At 40.2% G+C, this 19,714-nt stretch overlaps 1 protein-coding gene across 4 annotated transcripts in view; it reads left to right on the top strand.

Annotated features, from left to right (window-relative positions):
• Positions 1-19,714, top strand: part of PLCB1 (phospholipase C beta 1) — a 338,452-nt gene that overhangs the window by 231,578 nt on the left and 87,160 nt on the right. For all 4 annotated transcript variants that reach the window (XM_068186088.1, XM_068186087.1, XM_068186090.1 and 1 more), the window contains exons 10-12: positions 4,021-4,167; positions 10,557-10,714; positions 14,547-14,629. In XM_068186088.1, the coding sequence (XP_068042189.1) occupies positions 4,021-4,167; positions 10,557-10,714; positions 14,547-14,629 (388 nt within the window). The remainder of the gene's footprint in view (positions 1-4,020; positions 4,168-10,556; positions 10,715-14,546; positions 14,630-19,714) is intronic.

The following is a 19,714-nucleotide window of genomic DNA, read 5'->3' as shown; positions in this document are numbered from 1 at the left end:
CATAGAGAGACATTTCCAGGCTTCACAGTGCCTTTCCAAACTCTTGGAAATTTTTAATTCAGGTACATTTCTAGAGTTAGATCAAAGCCTAGACAATCTTTATGCAAGTGTGCAAGTGCACATTTCTAATTTTGAGGTACTGGGAATGTCTGTGACTAAGAGTACAATAGACACTTTTGTATTTCTCCTCCACACTTGTTCTTTTTTTTCAGGCCTGTTCCAGTGCACAATAAAAACATTAAAATGGATCTGTTATCTGCTTAGCTGGCACCAAACTTTAGCTGGCCACTTATGCGTGCTTTGGGAATCAAGTCCAAAAATATGGAAAGTGTGAGGGGGAAAAGTGCAGAGTGTGAGAGAAAAAGGGCAAAAGTGCAGAAAGAGTGCAAAGTGGGAGGGGAAAAATGCCGAGTGAGGCAGGGAAGGTGCAGAGTGTGAGGGGAAGAGTGAAATGTGAGGGGAAAAGTGCAAGGTGTGAGGGGAAAATGCTCAAGGTGTGAGGGGAAAAGTGCAAGGTGTGAGGGGGGAAAAGTGCAAAATGTGAGGGGGAAAAGTGGGAAATGCTAGGGAGAAATGTGCAAAGTGTGAGGGGAAAAGTGCAAAATGTGAGGGGGAAAAGTGGAAAGTGTGAGGGAAAAAGCAAAGTGAGAGGGGAAAATGTGAAGAGTGAAAAAAGGCAAAAGTACAGAAAAAAGTGTGAAGTGAGGGGGAAGTACACAATGTGAGGGGAAAATGGGCAAAGTGTGAGGGGAAAAGTGTGAAGTGTGAGGAAAAAAAGGATAGCTTGAGGCAGGAAAAGTGCAGAGTGTGAGGGGAAATGTACAAAATGTCAAGGAAAAATGAAAGTGGAAGGGGAAATAGGGCAAAGTGTGAAGGGTAAAATTCAAATGGAAAAGTGCAAAATATGAGGAGGAAAAGTGGAAAGTGTGAGGGAAAGCCAGCAAAGTGTGAGGGGGAAAAGGTTCTAAGAGTGGGGGGGGAAATGCAGTGGGGGAAGATGTGCCATGTGTGAGGGGGAAATGTGAAAAGTGTGAGAGGAAAATGTGCAGTGTGAGGGAAGGGGGACAAAGGGAGAGGAGAGGATCAGGAAGCCCTTGCCCTCTTCAGCAGGAGGTGTCTCAGTGGCACTGAGTGAGTTGTGCTGAACATTTCAATTGGCCAGGTACCTCAGGAAAAAGGAGGCATTTTTATGTTTGTGCTGGTTTTAAGTGTTTTGGTAAAGCACGACTGAGTGACCCCATAGGGAGGGAAATTGTAATTAATGAGATAAATTAGAGAAGAGGCGTTTGAAGGGGAAGAAAAATAAATTTCTTGTGCTGGCAAGCTCCAAACCCTGCAGAGAGAAGGGTCTCGCTGAGGGCTGTTGCTGCTGACATGGCTTCTGCTGTGGTTACACAGATGTGAGTTCCATCCCAAGAAGAGACATCAGATCAAATTTAACATGGCAGTGGTGAGATAAAAAGACAAGCCAATTAACTTTACAACTTGAACTATATAAAGCGCAATAGATATTTTTTAGAGTTTCATCAAAATTTTAGGGCTAAGGTTATTTTCATACAAACAGCCAAAAAAAGAAAAAGAAAAAATGTGAATCTGTCATGTCTCTGTCTCTTTGCATTATGTGTTTCTTGTCTCTCTTTTTATACCTAAAAGTGCCATTAAATCTTTCTATTATAGATCCAAAGATAAAAGGTGACAACTGTAATCGAAACAACTAAGCACATATTATTTTTTCTTGCCAGTGTCTGTGTAAAGATGTAATATGCTTAAGGAAACAGAAAACAAATCTTACCACTTCATTGAGATTTTTATTTTTTTGATTACTTCCACCAAGTATCATCCTCTGCCATTAGCCTCAGAATATTATTGACATTGGTCACAAACAATCTACGCTTTACTATCCAGGACACAAAGCCCCTCTGGCATCTGCCATCTCCATTCTGCAGACAGACTCTCGCTGGTGCAGTACTGGCTGTAACTGAACTTGCAATGCTTCTGAAGTGCTGGCTTGTTTAATTGTGATAGGGAAAATGGCGTTCTAGAGCCGTGAGCCAGACAAGTGTGTAACTCAGGAGCTGCCTCATTATATGTGGCAATAATGCTCAGTGTGAAGTGTGTTAATACCAGCAGCAATGCACAGGAGGACTCTGAAAAACAAGGCCCCTGTTTGTCAGGTGCACTCTGAGGATTAGAACACGAAGATCACTTTGAGAGCCTTGAAAACTACACGTGCATGAACCAACCTATCTGTATAACAAAACGCAAGTGGCAGCTATCCCATTCGGATCTTAACTGTTTTTCCCTCGATTATTCTACTTGGTATGCATACACAACACATTCTCTAGCTATATCCCAGTAAACTTGGTGTAGAGTGATCTCTTAGGTGGATTTTAGGTCAAGCTAACTCCTTGACAGCACCTGGTACTGTTGGCATTCTCTGGTAGATTGAGGCAGTGGAAAGCTTGTTCCAAAACCTTTAGATTAATTAAAAATCTCAGTGGTGGGGTTTTTTTTCCTGATTTTTAACTTCATACATTTTTTCTTGTGGAAAGGAAAATACATGGGCCTCCATTTCTGGATGATTAGTTACCCTATAACAAAGCAGCTGTGGAGCCTGACAGGATTGCACTCAGATTGCAGCCTTAAAATAGTGGATGGACTTGATGGTTTTCATTTTACAGAATGACAATTGCATTGCTGTGTATTGTCACTGCATTTCTTCTCTTATGAATAAGTCTGTTTAATGCTACCAGTCCTGGGTTGTTATGAAAATGAGGATGTGCACTTAATGCACTTGTTTACAGCTGTTTTATCTTTTCCTCTCTGAGCAAGATCCAAATCAGGTCCAAGCACACATTTTAAGTAAATGCTGTACATTTTTACAAGATGCAATATTTGCATCATGTGGTTCCAAGCTTTTAAAAGAAACTTAAAAAATAGACAGGTTTGTCTGCTCCTTTTTATCATTCTAGAAAAATATGTGTAAGTTTATATGTTTTCGTATAAAAAGGGCTTGGTCCTGAAAGGAAGAGAGTAGCAAAGTCAGGAGTAGAACTGAAATCTTCAAAATTTCAATGCTATCAACAGGCAAATGAGATTTTTCTTTAACAGACTATGCAGAATATTTTGGATTGGGCACAAGAGGTAAGAAATTCTCATTGTTGGGAGTCACCAAACATGGAGTTCAGAGGTACAGAACACCTGTTTTACTGTGGGCAGGTGCTGAAATAACTGAAGATATGTGGTTAAGTAAACAGATGAAATTTAGACAAAATAGAAAAAATACCAAGCAAAGAAAAATGTCTCAAATATGTTCAATTAAGCAATAATCTTCAATTATAGATTACTGGATTTCTTTTTAGTCTAAATGTACAAATTGACACTCTAAAGTCACCTTTATGCAGAAGGCCTGACAGCCAAATTCCTCCTGATGTAGTAAGAACAGCTCCACTGAGATGAATGGGGCTATTTGAGCTGAGGAGAGGACTCAGCTTTCTAATTTGACAGCAGCATATGAAATGCTCATTTATTTATTTATATCTCACTCCAGTGAGATATCAATTAGAAGACAAATATAAAAATTACAAAACAAAGCTTAGTTCCCACGTGAAAGGTAGTTCATACACACATTGACCCAAAGAGGCCAGAGTTACCTGTGTGTGTAGCAGGCTTCTTGGTTTCCTCTGGAAAGTGTACTTTGTTTTGTCCCCCAAAGACCCCTTGATGGGCTTAGATCTATTTTCATTGTAACTCCCCCATGCACTTGATTTTCTGTAGATGCTGCTTATGAAGTGATTTATCTTTGTTACAGCTAAGGGGATGTGTGTTACCAGCAACTTGTATGGCTGAAAAGGAGGTAGTAATAACAAAAGAATATTTGGATAACTAGGTGAAAGCCTGGCTGATGGTTATGTGGTTTTCAACGTGCCTTTGTGTAAGTGTGTATTGAATTTATCTGCATGTCACAGAATCTGTAGTTGAAATTAATTGGTGCTTTCCCTGGGTCTGTGTTTCTCTCAGGACAGATATCTGTGGATGGATTTATGCGGTATCTGAGTGGAGAAGAGAATGGCGTCGTTCCACCTGAGAAACTGGATTTAAATGAAGACATGTCTCAACCACTGTCACACTATTTCATCAACTCCTCACACAACACCTACCTCACAGGTACAGCAGTGTTGGACAGATCTAATGTCTTACCTTGCAAAAACTCTGAGTGTATTTTCAGTAGTAACAAAAAATACGCTAAAATCATCAGCATTAAACAGGCGATGGAGTTCGGTCTTCAGGGAAGCAAGGGTGGCACTTGATTTTTGTTGCAGCTGCAACACAAATGCATCAAATATGCTTTTATTAACAGGTGAGTGAGCAGCGGTTGCATTGTTCAGATAAGGCCTGGTCAGAAACCCAGTGAAGTCCCTGGAAAGTTTCCCTCAAATGGGATTTCAGATTAAGGCCCGTCTTTAGGGAGGAGAATGAACATTGTACTTTTTATGGCAACAAAGATAGCAAGGCAAGTGTGCAAAGCAGAATATGGGAAACATCTCTGTAGCTCATAAATTTGCCCCCAAATATTAAATCTGCCGGCTTTCTGTGCTCCATGAAATTTGCTTTGATTCAGAGATTAGGGAGGTTCCAAAGTGGTACATAACTTTCTGACAGCCCATGAATGCAAGGAGGAGAGATCTGTTCCCTGACATTATCTAACATCTGAGCTGAAACCTTTAGGTGCTGTCATGTTTTTAAAAAGGCTGAGCACCCAGAAGCTCCCGTTAATTACAGTTACAGTCTGAACTGTATTCTTTGCACAGCAAAGTCAACAATGCTTTAAGACTCAGAAAAAGCGAAGGCAGTTCAGGAATTTGACTTTTGGCATTCGTTTTCTAGTCCAAGATTCTGTTAACTTGTGAGAAAATGATTTTAAATTTACTATTTTAGTTTGGTTTAGGTAGGAGCAAATGTTTTGGGCAAGCAGATGTGCACAGGGGGTTCTCTTCTGTTTGATTTGATGTTTGCTCTCTCCTGTCATGTTTGTTAATGACTTAGCATTATGTTTAATTTTTAAAAATGATGCTGCACTGAATGCTAAATATGTGGTTGATGCATAATGTAGGCTTCTTAATGCTGGCCTTAACTGACCAACTCCTTCAGAATGCCAGTATACCAAAACATAAACAACCCCAGGCAATGGTAATGCCCACTTTAAACAGACCTCATGGGAGCTATTTTCATCTGCTTTATGTTTGCTACACCTCTTTCTCCAGCACCTTCGCCAGCTTTTATAGAGTGAATGAGCTGTCATTGTTTCCATTAGACAACATTTTTCAAGGGTTTATATCTCGGCTGTAAAATGTGTTTTGTGCTAGAACTTGTCACATAAGTATTTGTTTTGACAGTGATTTTCTTTCTCTGAATTAAAAGAAACTAAAATCAGTGTGGCCACTTTTAAGTTATGATTCCAATATGCAGAAATTTATGCTCTTTGGTGGAGCGAAGACGTGGCCAAAGCAAAAGCAATTTTTAACTATGATGTTTTGCAGACCTCTTACCTCCAATATGGACTTTGTTCTGTCACTGAGGATTAGTTGGTGCTTAAGCCAAATGCTGCAGCTTTACACAGATATTCTGGAAGAAAAGAGTAAAGCTGTAGTACTAAAGTGAGAAGCACAGGCCCAAGGGAGGTTTAAAGACCATGCAATTTAAGGTTGATCTGAAGAGATAAAAGACTGCTCTCCACTCTACCAGCAGGAATTTATAGCCAGGTCCATACCACAGATTTTTATCAGGGCTGGTCAGGACAGAAACGTGTTCTAAAGGTTTAGATGTACAAAAGCCAAAACCCAAAGAATTAAGGGTGGGAATTCATGATTAGTCCAACCTATTCTAATTTTTTTTAACTGCACTACGAGTAGCATCACATGTTTAATTATTTACCTTGACACTTGCTACATTTGCTTTGACTTGTATGTGAAAGTCTTCAGATCATCTCAGATTGCATCTACAGATTTCTTTACCTGCATTTCCAAGTAACTTCAGAGGCTATATTTGGAAACATGATCTTCAGTCTTAATTTGACAAAATATTCCTAGCTTAGTAAACTGGGGGGAGTAAATCAGGATAAACCCTGGGGATAGTGCAAGAGAAGTTTGAAACTCTTTCAAATTCCTTTTCAGAGTGCATGTTTTCACATTTACAGGCACTAACCACAAGCTCTTCCCTTTTAGTGGGTTCATTATGTTCAGTGAATGTGTGGCAGCTGGCCGACAATGGGATTAATGATTTGATTTTTATCTGTGCATTGCAAAAACTGACAGCCTGGGATTTTGCTCTGAACCTACATCGGACACAGCAATCACATTCCCATTTGCTTTCTTCCAACAAGGAAATAAAATTAATAAAATTAACGGTGGCAGTCTATTACTTTTCCCAAAATGTTTAAAGGATCTGCTCAACTGCTTATGGCTTTGGAAGCACCTTTGCCCTCATTGAAGCCATGAAATAGCAACTAGTCATGTAATAATTATCAGGACAATAAGAAAACCATTCAGCCTGGCATTACTTTATGATTACTGAGCTTAGTGCCCTACCAATTATCTCTCCCTTTGTTAGTTTTTTTTAACCCAGAAAAAGCATGCACAAAGAAACAACATTATAACATAAAAAGCACCATGTGCACACTCCAAATTTATTTTAATTATGCTGATCATTTTCCTAGCCTTTAGTATAAACTCTTGGCAGTACATCAAGTACTGATTATTTATTTAGAAGTGTTACTGCTTTCTTTTTTCTTAGGGAAATGTAATTTTTAAGAACAAAGGTAAAAACCCATGAAGAAAGAAGTGATTTGCAGTGAACCTAGCCTAGCTTAAAGAAATGTCATCTTTGAGAAACTTTTTTTGCTGTCTCATCTTTTTTTCTCACTGGTATCATATTTATTTCTTTATTCCTTCGAGCCCTTAAAGTGCAACCCTGCTTTTTTCCTGGAGTCTCACCTCAGGTTTCTGCTGTGGGCACAGTGGGGAGTGATTTTGCAACATTTCTTTCAGCAGCACCCAAAGTCAGAGACAAATGATGACATATCACACTCGGCTTTGCATGTTTTGAGGCTGGGCAACTTACTGTTGTTTATGGGAAATGCAAAATACTAAAATCACACGCCTTCAACACGTGTTTTGGCTAAAAGGAACAATAATCTCAGCAATAGGTTACTGAGATATCAGCTGAGCACATGCAGCCAATGTGGGACTATCCTGTCCACCCTCAGCCTCTGCTTCCCTGCTTACAATCTGATATTTCAGTTGTTCCTAGAAAATGTCTCATGAGGGTCAGTTCTTTTTCTATTGCTGCCTGTGACCTCTCATTTACCATGCTCCAGCTCTTCTGTTCTCTGTGCTTCCTCAGTCCTCACTGTTGCTGCTTATTATCTGCATTCAGCACTTCCTTCATTGAAACCTTCTTCAACTTCAAAGCCTCCAGAAGAGTTTCCAAACCGACAGCAGCATACGGAAGGGGTGGAAAGCTGGGTGACACTTTCCTGCTGCTGGCCACACGTCCTGCTTTGGTCCAGTGTGAAGTGTTAAAAGCAACAGGCGAGGCTGAGAGCCTGATTCTGGCTGAGATACAGGCGGGAGCAGAGTGTGTCATAGTGTGGGGTCTGATCCGCTTGTCCTGCGCATGGTGAAATAGCTCAGGAGGCAAATTAATTCAGATAAATGGGCTGTGTCTAAAAAAATCTCAGCTGCCATCACCTTGTGTGGCTGCTGGGGTGAGGGGCCAGGCTCCCATCAGTGTGGGGCTCTGAGTTTGTACACTGCAAACCCCAGTGTGTGATCCAGGGCACTGATTGCTTCTCCAGGACTTGTCAGGAGAGAGGAGATGTAGCAACTCATGTTCGTGCCCAGCAAAGGGAGGATACAGGCACCTCATGCTGGGAGAAACTTTGGGAGAGAGGAAAGAAGAAGCCTCTGTTTCTAGAATAGTGAAGAGCTAGGTCATTCCAAATAGCTGGATCCAAAAATCCCCAGTCTGGGGAAGAAAGATGTCTTAAATAGATAGCAACCACATTTTAACTCCATGTATTGCAAATAACTTTTACTTGGAAAAACAGTGGTGGATGAACCCAGCAAGGATGCACTTCCTGAAAAATAAGCAGTTTAAATTTACAGAAGTGCAGAATTTCTCTGTGTGGGGAAATCTGGGTCACATCCTCAGCTTAGATCAGTCAGCACTGGCTCATTTTGCATAGTATCCTGTCTGGTATTATTTAGTTGATCACATTTTTCAGAAAAGTGAATTTTTTGTCAAAATCCATTTCTCCTTACCCCACATAGAGTGATGGAATGCAAATGTTATGCGTGGTATTACTGTAGACACTGCTTGTATTGTAGAAGGGAATACATAATGCTTTCAATTTCCAGTATTGAAAAATTGATCTGTACTCAGGCTATTAAAAATATACTGGAAGTTTTCCCTTTAGTGTCTGTGTTATCACATTTTAGAATGCAAAAGGGGTATTTTAAGCTAAATGCAAATAGGGACTCACACAATAGAAATTTTTAAATAATGTATGCAAAACCCCCACATTTGGGAGAACATTTCACATATTCTGTATTTCAGAAAAACAGGCTGCTGGAACTATTAAAACGTGTGCTAGAATTTTACGCTCTGCCTGGGGGTCTTTCTGAAGGCTTTATGGTTTGGAGGTTGAATATCCTCTTATCCTTTGCAGGAATCCTTCCAAAATGTCTGAGCCTTACTAATAAGGTGGTGTGGGAAATGTCATATGGCAAGTGATGCATGTCATGGTTTACTTAAGTACTTTGGAAGGTGAAGGATCTTGGAGCCCAAAACACTTAGCGCCAGGAGTCTCTTGGGAAACAGAGTTTGTTAATCCAAACTCTTAAGTGCTCTGAGGGAAAAGGAAGACAACATTAGAACAGTTTTCTAAGTGAAAGTGGGTTTTTTTAGGCAGTAGAGTTCAGTGGTTCCCTATGAGAGCCAAGATTTCATAAGCAGATGCTCAGGCATAAGTACACGGAAATGCGAGTTGTTATTCCCTGATCCATGCTTATGCTTGTTTCCATCCTGCCAAGAAAAAGAACCACTACTTAACCCAGACATTGGAATTGCACCAAAAAGGTTTTTGTGTGAGGAAAGATAATCTGCCATAATCAAAGGTGAAACAGGAAAAAGGTAAATTCCAAAAGAAAAAGAAAAAAAGAGACACATTGTCACTTTGCTGACTCCATTTGGATTTTCAGAGCTTTCCAGCCCTGGCCAATTTCTTCTGTTATTAACAGATATTTCTCACTGGTTCCAGCAGGAACTGAGAATTCTTATGGATTTCAACAAGAGTAATGTTAATACCTTGTGGAGTATTTATGATTGCTCCACCTCATGTATCAGAAAGAAACTGTAAACAGGGATTTTCAAGTAAAGGGTTGTGCTAAACAGTTTTTAGTGCAAGGTAAAACAGAGCAAAAGCAGACAATGCTGTTTTGTGAAGCAAATCCCATAATGTGTATTTCCCAGCATAAAACCTAAACACAGAATCACAGAGACAATAAAATGAGGATTCATCTGCATTATAGTATATGCCAGTCTAGATGAAGTATTTATATGTCCCCAGTCAGCAAAGAATCTTCACTGTAAATTAACTCACTGCCTCCTTAAAAAGAAAATGAATTTCCTTCAAGAAATCCAGGAGGATCTTCTCAGCAAGTCTGCTAGAAAGCAGGAAACTGCATCCATTTTCTTCACATCTAAAAGAGGCACAAAGCTATTCTTCCATTACTGTTACCTCTCTGCTCCAAGAGATTTGTATCTGAATGACTGGAATCAAACCTGTTGCAGCAAATGAAGACAACCTGGTTGAATATCCTTCCCTGAATCTAACTGGACTTCTTTGTTGGATTGGGTTGGAAATTTTTTGTGTGTGTTTCTTTTTTAATGCTAAGCACGTTTGGAAAAAATGAGTTTTTCCTTCTTAATTTTCAGATTTATATTATCTCATTATTGGAAAAGGACAGTTTAATTTAATTTCTCCCTGCATAATACAGTATCACATCAGGAAATTTAACTGACCAACTCATTGCAGTGGTTAGTGTATTAAATATTGATTTGAGACCTAATGGTGGTGCCATTAGTGACTGCAGGGGGTTTGTTTCATCTTGTACTAAACCACACTGCATGTTGTGAGAAAATGTGGTCTTGGTCTCCTGAGTCTGAATTTCACATTGCTGGTCAAGGGATAACAAAATCTCATAGAACTAAGTTGTTGTTATTATTATTATTATTTTATTTCATGTAGTTGATGCTGCCCATCAGAAGCTTTTGAGCTGGCTTCAGCTGTGTTGTTTCTCTGACTGAGGGCAGGATCCAAATCATGACATTGACTGTGCCAAAGGGATTTCCGTTGCGTTCTTACACTTTTCATATTCTTTGGAGTGTTATTCCTCTCAGCCGAGGGCAAAAGCTGCTGTTAACTCTGATTATTGTTAGCTTGTATCCATTCCTGAGGCCCAGAATGACTTCCCTTTCTCTCTGTTCTGTCCCAGCTGGACAGCTGGCTGGCAACTCCTCTGTGGAGATGTACCGGCAGGTGCTCCTGTCGGGCTGCCGCTGCGTGGAGCTGGACTGCTGGAAGGGACGGACAGCGGAGGAGGAGCCGGTCATCACACATGGATTCACCATGACAACTGAGATATCATTCAAGGTACAGCTCTTGGGTAGCTGGCTTACCTGTGGGGGGTTCTTTTCGTGCAAAACTCTCACAGATGCATCACTGCCAAGGTGGGAGGGGCAGAAATGTGAGGGCAAAAAGCTGCTGGAAGAGGAAATTACAGAGCAAGTGCAGAATCGCTGGAAGAGAATGTTGCAGCATTTGGACCTTGCATGGGGAGAGGCTCCTGGTGGTCGTGGCAGTGTGAGGAAAAGGGATTATGTGGTGTGACAGCAGTGCCATCTGGGGACTGGGCTCCGTGCCCAGGTCCATGCTCCTGTGCACGTCCCTGCAGCAAATCTCACAGGGAGAGAAGCAGGCAAGGCCACAGCCGGGGCTGAAGGACCAGGCACAGCCACCACACCTGGCTCTGCACAGAGACAAATGGGAGTGTGAAGGCACTGCGAGAAACAGCTGGTTGGGTTACAGCTCCAGGGGACAGGGCTGGAGGCAACAGGATTTGGTCAGCAGTAACCAGCGCATCAGTTCACTCCTTTTCTCCTCTCTGCCTGGTCACTGGCAGTGGGAGGCAAAAGTCCTGAACTGAGACAGGAAGTAGCAGCTAGATCTCAACATTTGCAAGCCTTTAAATTCCTGTGAGCAGAGTGTTGGGGAAGATGAAATAGGAAAACCTTATAAATATGATTGCCTGGCAAAAAATTTGGAAAATACAGACATTGAGATGAGAACTAGATTTGAAATAACAAACCTTGACTACTGAATAACTAGAAAACAATAGTATAGCCAGGCTGAAAGCAATCCCCCTTTCTAATTAAACAATGCCCTTTACCTGCAGATAGGTCCAAGGGTCAAATGGAATGCTCTGTCTCACCCCCAATGTATGGTTCATCCCACACCTGTGACCCTCCCCTGAAGTATCAGATATCTGTAACCCCACTGGCCCAAGTCCTGTTCCAGCCCACCTTGTAGCCCCCTGATAAGGTGTGCCCGAGGGACCGGACGCTCTCTTGGACCTTCCCCTGGGACCCTCACCTGGAACCCTCTCTCCCCCTCTCCCTCTCTCCCTGGGCCTGCCACGAGTTGCGCCTGGCAACTCCAAGCAGGGCCTTTCCCCCCTTTTAATAAACCACATCTTCTAAGACCTGACTTCAGAGATCTCTCATCCATCCAAACCGTCCTGGAGTCCCGCGCTCTCTACAGCAGAGAATATGCTGCTCATGGCCAGATGGACAGGCTCCATACACAGGACACAGACACTTGGCATTATATTTTAAAAAAATTAATAAGTGTGTGTGCAATGTCATCCCTGATACTTGGGACCAGACCCAAAGCACTTGCAGGTGAAAAAGAAAAATTAGTATCTTTGGAGGCTGTGAAGGAATATTTATGCCATTCAAAGCCCAAACATGTCATCCTTATTATTGAATTTCCTCTTCCATTTCCTTTTCTACAGTATAAGGTAGAGACCATACCCTTAGCAATAACCTTCAATTGTTATCTTCTTGCTCTTCTTAAAGATGTTTTTGTTAGAGGAGGATAATGAAGGTGTTTGCCTGTAGTATTAGTCAGTACAGCTTATAATGATACCTCAGGAAAACATTTTTGAAGTGTGAAGAAATAATTCTTCTTCATCTGAGACACTAACTCACCATGGAAATATGTTTCTAGCCTTAGCTGTGTGCAAGAATATGTGGAAAAATGTTCATTACTGACTTCGGTTGTGTTCAGGGATTACGTGTGGCTACAGCTTTGAGACATTTCTCCCATACTTGAAACCTGTTGTTGGGTAGGGTTTTTTTTTTTGTCTTTTAGTGCCTTTCTTTAGGGGAAAAAAGCAAACAGACTGCCACAGACAGAACACTAAGTTTCACTTGTACCAGAGTAGTCCTTTTTTTGCCATTTTGCTTTCTCTAATTCTTCCCTGACTGAGTTAATCATAGAAACACATAAAACAACCCTCTTGCACGTTTGTTATTAACTTTCCAGTTATGTTTATGGGAAGCCATTTATGTTTATAGGCATGGGGTTTGATTGCTGGAAGTCTTTTAATTGAGGAAGATGGCTTTCAACTGCTTTGGTCATGAGCAGGAATTTAAAACAAAGTTAATCTGATTTTTAAAAGGATCATTAGCAGGAACGAGGATTATCCCTGGATATTTAGATGTTCAACCCTTGGCATTGTGCTGGCAGGAGAGATATTGGAAGGTATTTTGAACCTACTCAAGAGTATTTCATCGGTCATTTCAGGGCAGGCGTTTTTTAATCCACCCAGAAAAATGTGAAAAACATCTTGATTTCTTTTCAACACTCAAGGTCTGCTGCTCAGCTGGGGAGGAGCAAAATGGCAGTGAAATAATGTGTCAGGAGTGTGAGAATCAATTCATGTCTTGAATGCTGAATCATGTATCAGCTCACGCTTTTGCTGTGACCATGGCACAGGGATTCTGCTCAGTCTGCCGACTTTCACAGCCTCAGACAGACTTCCTGAAGTGCAGAGGCAGCAGCACTGTGCACTCCCCATCCTTATGTTCCTGGGCTGTTTGGTTCCTTGGTTTTCCCCTTGCTTCATGACTCAGAAATCCGTAAGGTTTTTCTCAGCTGCGGGTTGTGAGCTGCTGCCAGGCTGGGATCCTATAGGGAGCAGCCATGGATGTCATGCCATAACCAGGGATCTCTGTTTACACCTTGGAGAGCTGATCCAGGTGAGTCATTCTGCAGCTGGAGCCAAGTGTGGAACCTGCCAGCTTCTGTCTCTCTGACCATGGAGCATTTGCCTTCGCTGAACCGGTGTTTGAGCTTTTCATCCTCACATCTCATCATCGATCCTAATTTTACTCATCAGATTATTTTCCCCACTCATGCAGGGTTCCATCCCTTCTTGCAGCAGGAAGGCAGTTGAAAACAAGTGGGCCAGAAGAATGTACCAGAAGCTCAGCTTTTCTTTTAGGAAGTTGGTTTCTCACGGTTATACTTCTCAGTTGAGCCTCTAAAAGTGCAGAAAATGAACAAGAGGGATCCCCAGAGAAAGTTTGTTTAACAAAAATACATCTTTTAGGTGTTAGTCATCCTTATGATTCGGCATGGCAGGGACTTATGGGTTCTTAGAAACTCCAGAGTGTGCCAGCATATGAAAAGCCTTCAGTGTTTTTTATGTTTTTCTGAAAGAGAGATTTGTTCCCAGAGGGAAACATTTCATAATTTGTAACAATGAGTGCATTTATTGTGCACTTCACTAAAATCAGCATTATCAAATGAATTTTCTACTGGATTTAGGGTTTCCATTTTCTGTAGAGTTGACAGGAAACTTTACGGAAGTTTCCTTTTCTGAGTCTTCTGATAATTACCACATAACCAGCTGCTTTAATTGAGTAAAGATTTCTTTTTTCCTTTCTTTTGCCTTAAAGGGATTTCTGACATCAAAAAAAGAAATAGAGAGAACTAAAATGTGAATCAGAGTAACTAAGGATTTTATGGATACGTGTTTGTGCTGATGATGTTTGGAAGATCTGCTTTTATCAGAGGATTTTTATTATAGCACATGAAAGCCGTAGCTGCAGGCATGGAACAACTCCACCACACCAAAACCAAGCTTTACATTTACACTATTGATTTTGGCAGACATAATAATTTCTTGAGAAATGTGGTGTTTGAGACTCATTAGACATTTTGGAGATTTGATTATAGTTCAGGTTGAAAGATTTGGTTGTGGCAAGAGCTCATCCAGAGCCTTCTGGGATGTACAGGAAGGAAGGTTTGATCTCAGGGAATGATTGCAGAGCTTGTTTGGTCCTTTCTGTCTTCAAAGGTTAAAACTCTGCTTCTTTAAAGAGTTGAATTTGTAACTGTGTTTATTTTGATTCTTTAGGAAGTAATAGAAGCTATTGCTGAATGTGCATTTAAGACATCGCCCTTTCCAATCCTCCTTTCCTTTGAAAATCATGTGGATTCGTAAGTAATTGCCACATTTTTCTTGTCTGATGTTTCATTTTTTATAAGGTCTAGGCATGGAATTGTGTGTGCACTTGTGACCCAAACAACAGTTCTTATCCAAAAATGAATTGGGCCTGTTCTTGAAAACCTCCCTGAATCAGAACATTTTGTATGAGAAAGGAAGTTTGATTGTGAGAGGGATTTTTTAAACTTTTCACTCTCGGTATGTCCTGCTGGAATACAGCAATACTCCAAAGAAAACGAGGCAGTATTTCACCTGCTTGTGACCCTATTCTGTGCTGTAAGCACATTCAGGATTTGGTTTGTCTCTCATGTTGGAAGCAGGGGCCAGAACCTTGGACTTCTAGAACTGCAGGATAGGTGGTGTGGATGGCCAAAAACTGTTAATTTCTGCCAAAAACATAACAGTTTACATAAGTTTATTTCATTTTCTTTTCTTTTTTAGCTACAAGAAAAGGACAATTTTTCTGTGTAAGAAAAGAAAAAATAAATGAGAACACTTTTAGCTTGTCCCAGTGATCTATTTTTTTTATAGTTTTGATTTTTTTTAACATTAACCTTGGTTTTGAATGCAGAGACCACGTGGTTCAAAGTGGGGTGACATTGACACATAACATGTGCTTTAACTTGAATTGCCTTTTCCCCTTTTGTGGTTTTTTTTTTTTTTGCTCTGAAAACATTTCCTACACTTCTGGGGGCAGTTTGGACTTAGAAATTAAATTTTGGATTTGCTTTTGTGTTTTGAGTTTTGTTCCCAGTGTAAAATAAAATATTCTTGGGGGCAGCTATGAATGTTTTAGTACAAATCAGAAATTATGTTGGCACTTTTGTTTCTGAAAGAGGAAAAAGGTGAGAGCTAACTGCTTTTCCATTTTTTAGGAGGAACATTCTTGTCATAAGGGAAGGAACTGGTAGAAGAAGCTATGTAAGAATGTTTTAAAAGAACCAATGTGACAATACTGATCAGAAATTATGTAGGTAGAAACATTTAAAATCAGAGGGCTGCGCTCCACTACCTGAATACCTCAGAGTATAAATTTACCTCTTGTGGGCAAATATTTGTTTGCTCTGCACACATTTTGAGACCACATGGTTGTGATTCAAGCAGCTGCCTCTTAAATCCTGCTTAGTTATTCCTGTCTTCCTCTGAAAGACCACACAGATGCTGTGTTTAATTGCCTTTTCTAATGGCCCTCTCATTTCTTTTTGGTGTACATTGTGTCCCTTTGGGCTTGCACTCACCCACTCCATAGGTTTGAACTCACAGTGCTTCCAAATGCAGCCTCTGGCTTTAGGAAAGATGTCAAGCATCATTTTTGAAAGTATTATATTTTGCACTCATTCTTCCGGATTTATTCTAATGTACATTTACTCTGTTAATATGAGGCAGAGGAAAAACAACAGCTAAATTTTTTTAACCACAAGAGTTACATTTTTCTTCCTTTAAAGTCATCACAACTTAAATCTTCAACTGCTCCAGGGTGATCTGTTCTATTTTAGGAAGGTGAAGAAGTAAAAAGATTTATGAAATAAACTCCAGTCAGATGTAAGCTATATACAAAAGTGGCTTTAAAGTTCTAAGATGAACCAGTGTCAGAATTAAAGGCAGTGTGAGACTGCAGGAATGTGACTGAAAGGGAACAGAGTTCCTGCTGCATTACTCTGTTATTTACAGTTTGCCCCATGGAAGGCATTGGACCTCTCTCCCCAGAAACCTCCAGTCATGGAATAAGGAATTAACCTGATGTGTGTTCTCTGATATCCTTTTCCATACATTGCTAAGACACAGGTTTTTAGCAAAGCAAGTTTGCAAAACCATGACCAAACATTTTCTCTTTCTGAGGCTTTCCTGCTAGTGATTATTTCTGCTATAGTAAATGATCAGATTCAGTGTGTGTGTTTTCTGATTTTGCTTTGCCTGAAAATAATTTCCGGTTATTTTACCAACTTCTACAATTACCCCTTAATTCCTTCACTAGTTGCTGGGGAAATCTGCAATTAGTCACGTCACTCACAGAAAAGTTGACCTAATTTCATGGAATGCTCCTTTTGTCTTTTCATTTACTTGGAATGTTGTTTTTCTCCAAGATCTTAAAGCTGGGCTTTGCCCTAAATGTTAACAAAAAGTACCAATGTTTTTTTTAGAATTGCTGTCAAACAAATCCTGTTTCATCAATTCCTACTTCTAGGGGACCAAATATTTTTCTGCTTTTCAAGTGGCGAGAGTTGTTTCTGAAATTCTGGTCCCCTAGAAATTTTGGCATTGGCTTAAACAAAAATATGGGTTTAACCTGTGTTCATGGCTTTTAAACAGACTGCAATTATCAGAGGTGAACAAGTTTCACATCAGCACCGGACTTAAAATGCAATTTTTCTTTCTTCTGGTTTATGTTCATGGGAATATTTTGGACACTTTTTGTCCACCTAGGGGAAAAATCACTTTTTAGCACATTGTGTAAATAATCTAATTTGCTTTCCTTTGATGTGTCTCCTAGAAGGGCTCCTCTCCAATATCTTCATAGCGCATGAAGGATTTTTATTCTCTTCACTATAACTCCACTATTAGTGTATTTTTTCTTGCCTGTTTGTATGCAATAAAAAGTTAAGAAAAAGAGGAGAGCATGTAACTTTTAGAATGACATAAAATATTATGTATGCCATCATTTATAGTGAAGTCAAAACATGCCCACTGAAAAAAAGACCACTAAAACAAGCTATGGTTCAGAGGAGTGCCCTGAAAATGTTGCAAATACCTCAAGGAGACCTTGGCGTTTGAAATGGGGCTTGCAAGCCGATAAGCAATCTGCAAATCTGAAAGCAGACACTCTATAATTAGAAATGCACTGATGACATAGCAAAAAGGTTAAGTGATCCTTGAGCAGTATCCATATAAGATTGCTTCCAAGATTAAATTTAATTACAGTTATTCATACTGCTGGTTTCTGGCTGGAATTGTTGCTTCAAATATTAACAGGATTTTTATCACTTTTTCATCCCACACTTTGAATTATTTTAGACTCTCTGGGAAGCATCTGTGCCTTTGTCTTATGCAGAGGAAGTATCTCTGCAGAAGTGATAAAAATGTAATGTTGGGAGCAGTAGTTGTACCAAGGAGTGTCTGTGGTTGACCTTCATGACAGGCATGACACAAACACAGTAACACAAAGTGCAGGCAATACAATAATGGTAATGAAAACATTTCTTAACATTCTTTATATTTCCAGATATCTCCAAGTATTGTGTTCCTACTTTATGTCCCCTTGCCCTGGCACGTTTTGGGGGCACTTAAAACAAGTCTGTGTGCTACCTTTGTCTGTACAGTAAAAATCATAAAGCAGATAAAGTCAGCTTTTTTCAGACAATCAATTTTCGCTGCAATGCATGAATGCTGAGAGAGTTTCCAGTAAGAGGAGATGTGGACCAAGAAATACCTGGGTTTTTACTTCATAACAAAATTGGGGGAACATATCGATTTAGAAAATTTGGTGTTTCTGTTGCTCTGGTTCGTAATTTTCAAAGAATGGAAAATAAAGAGAAACCAGTTTTCCAACTTCTTAAAATACTTGAATAAGGATATGTAATCTGCTATTCCTAGTGATCTTTCTTTTGCAGCAGTACATGCATAGGTATGTATGTTAGGGAGACAGGGAGCACAAGGGTCTACCACACAGTTAAATGCTGGTACTCCTAAATTTTTTCTATCCCGTCTTAGGAGTTTTTAAAAATATTTGTACACGTAGTCCAGTTCACAAAGACAAGTAATTTTGTAATATCAAGATATTCCTCGTTTGGCCTTGTTTACTACCTCAAGGGATTTTTGTGGTATTAAAACCTATTAGTTTTTCACATAATTTTCCTACTTTCTGCCTCTGGGATGCAATGACATTGGAATTTATACGCTGAACCAACATAATGTTGCATTACATTTTTCTTGCTTGCAAAAATGAAAGTTCTCACTGTGCTCTCTTTGAGGAAAACATGTAATTAAACACAGAAGATCAGAAGAATTTGTTCTAGCTGTGGTGGTGACTGTAAATTTATCACATTTAACTCTTGCTTTTGCTTTTTTTTTAATTCCTATGGAGAGTTCTTTTTGGAGTTGTGCCCATTTAAGAATGATGATGATGTCACATCTAATTACTCCGGTTTCAATAAATGCCCTCTTTTGCTACAAGGAGTTGTCCTTTGAACTTCCTGGGTTATGACAGTATGGATCTGTTCAAAACACAAGCTGGTGGAGCAGACTGAAATAAAACTCACTCTAATGACCCCTGGATTTAGGGCACATGCACACTGCTTGAGTGGTGCCTTTATTTCCCTTGGTAGCTGAGGGTTGGAAATACCCAACACAATGTCCCAGCCTGATCTGTTCTTCCATCACCTTCTCCCTGTGTGGGTTCTTTGTTCTGCTGCCTTGCTTGTCTTCAGCTTGATTTTCCATCCTCAGCTAAAAGTGCCTTTTAGCTTCTCTGCAGAATTGGCTGCATGCAAAACACAACATTTGTGAAATGCTGTAGGGATTTAAACTGCGTGCAGCTCTTGCTTTGGGGAATAATTTAAAGCCTCCTGGCAGTATCTTTTGTCAGTGACTGAGCTAATGACTGCTTCACCCCCTATCTGCTTCCAGGGGCAGCCAGGATGCTGATCCCAGGGAAATTACATTTTCTGATTGAAATGTCATTCGGCCGCCCAGCCTTTTTCTCGGCTCTGGTTTGGCCACGCTGACCCTGGGAGTTGGTAACCACTGACCAGCTGGGCACAGGCAGCATTTTTTTCCTTTTTTTCCTCTATACCCAGCTCTATTTTGTCATGAAAAGTAACTCCATGGTAACATAACAGCTTATAGCATCCCTGTCTCTTCCATGATATGCAGATCCTAATTAGCAGGAGCTGAGGAAGTTATATTAAGCCATATAAACCTGTCCTTTAATCGAGGCTTCCCAGCAGAGTGTCAAAAAAGGAAACTTTGAAAGATGCCTCAGATCAGATGCTACGCATTTTAAACAGGCACACGTAACAAAAATCATCAGTTTTCTAAAATTAGAGAGTGACTGTAGTACTGAGCTGCATTTTGAGATGATT

Source organism: Anomalospiza imberbis, chromosome 3 (genome assembly GCF_031753505.1).
Source record: "Anomalospiza imberbis isolate Cuckoo-Finch-1a 21T00152 chromosome 3, ASM3175350v1, whole genome shotgun sequence".
NCBI classification, from domain to species: Eukaryota; Metazoa; Chordata; class Aves; order Passeriformes; family Viduidae; genus Anomalospiza; species Anomalospiza imberbis.
The sequence above is the reverse complement of the archived record's forward strand: the minus strand, read 5'-3'. Positions and strand labels throughout refer to the sequence as shown.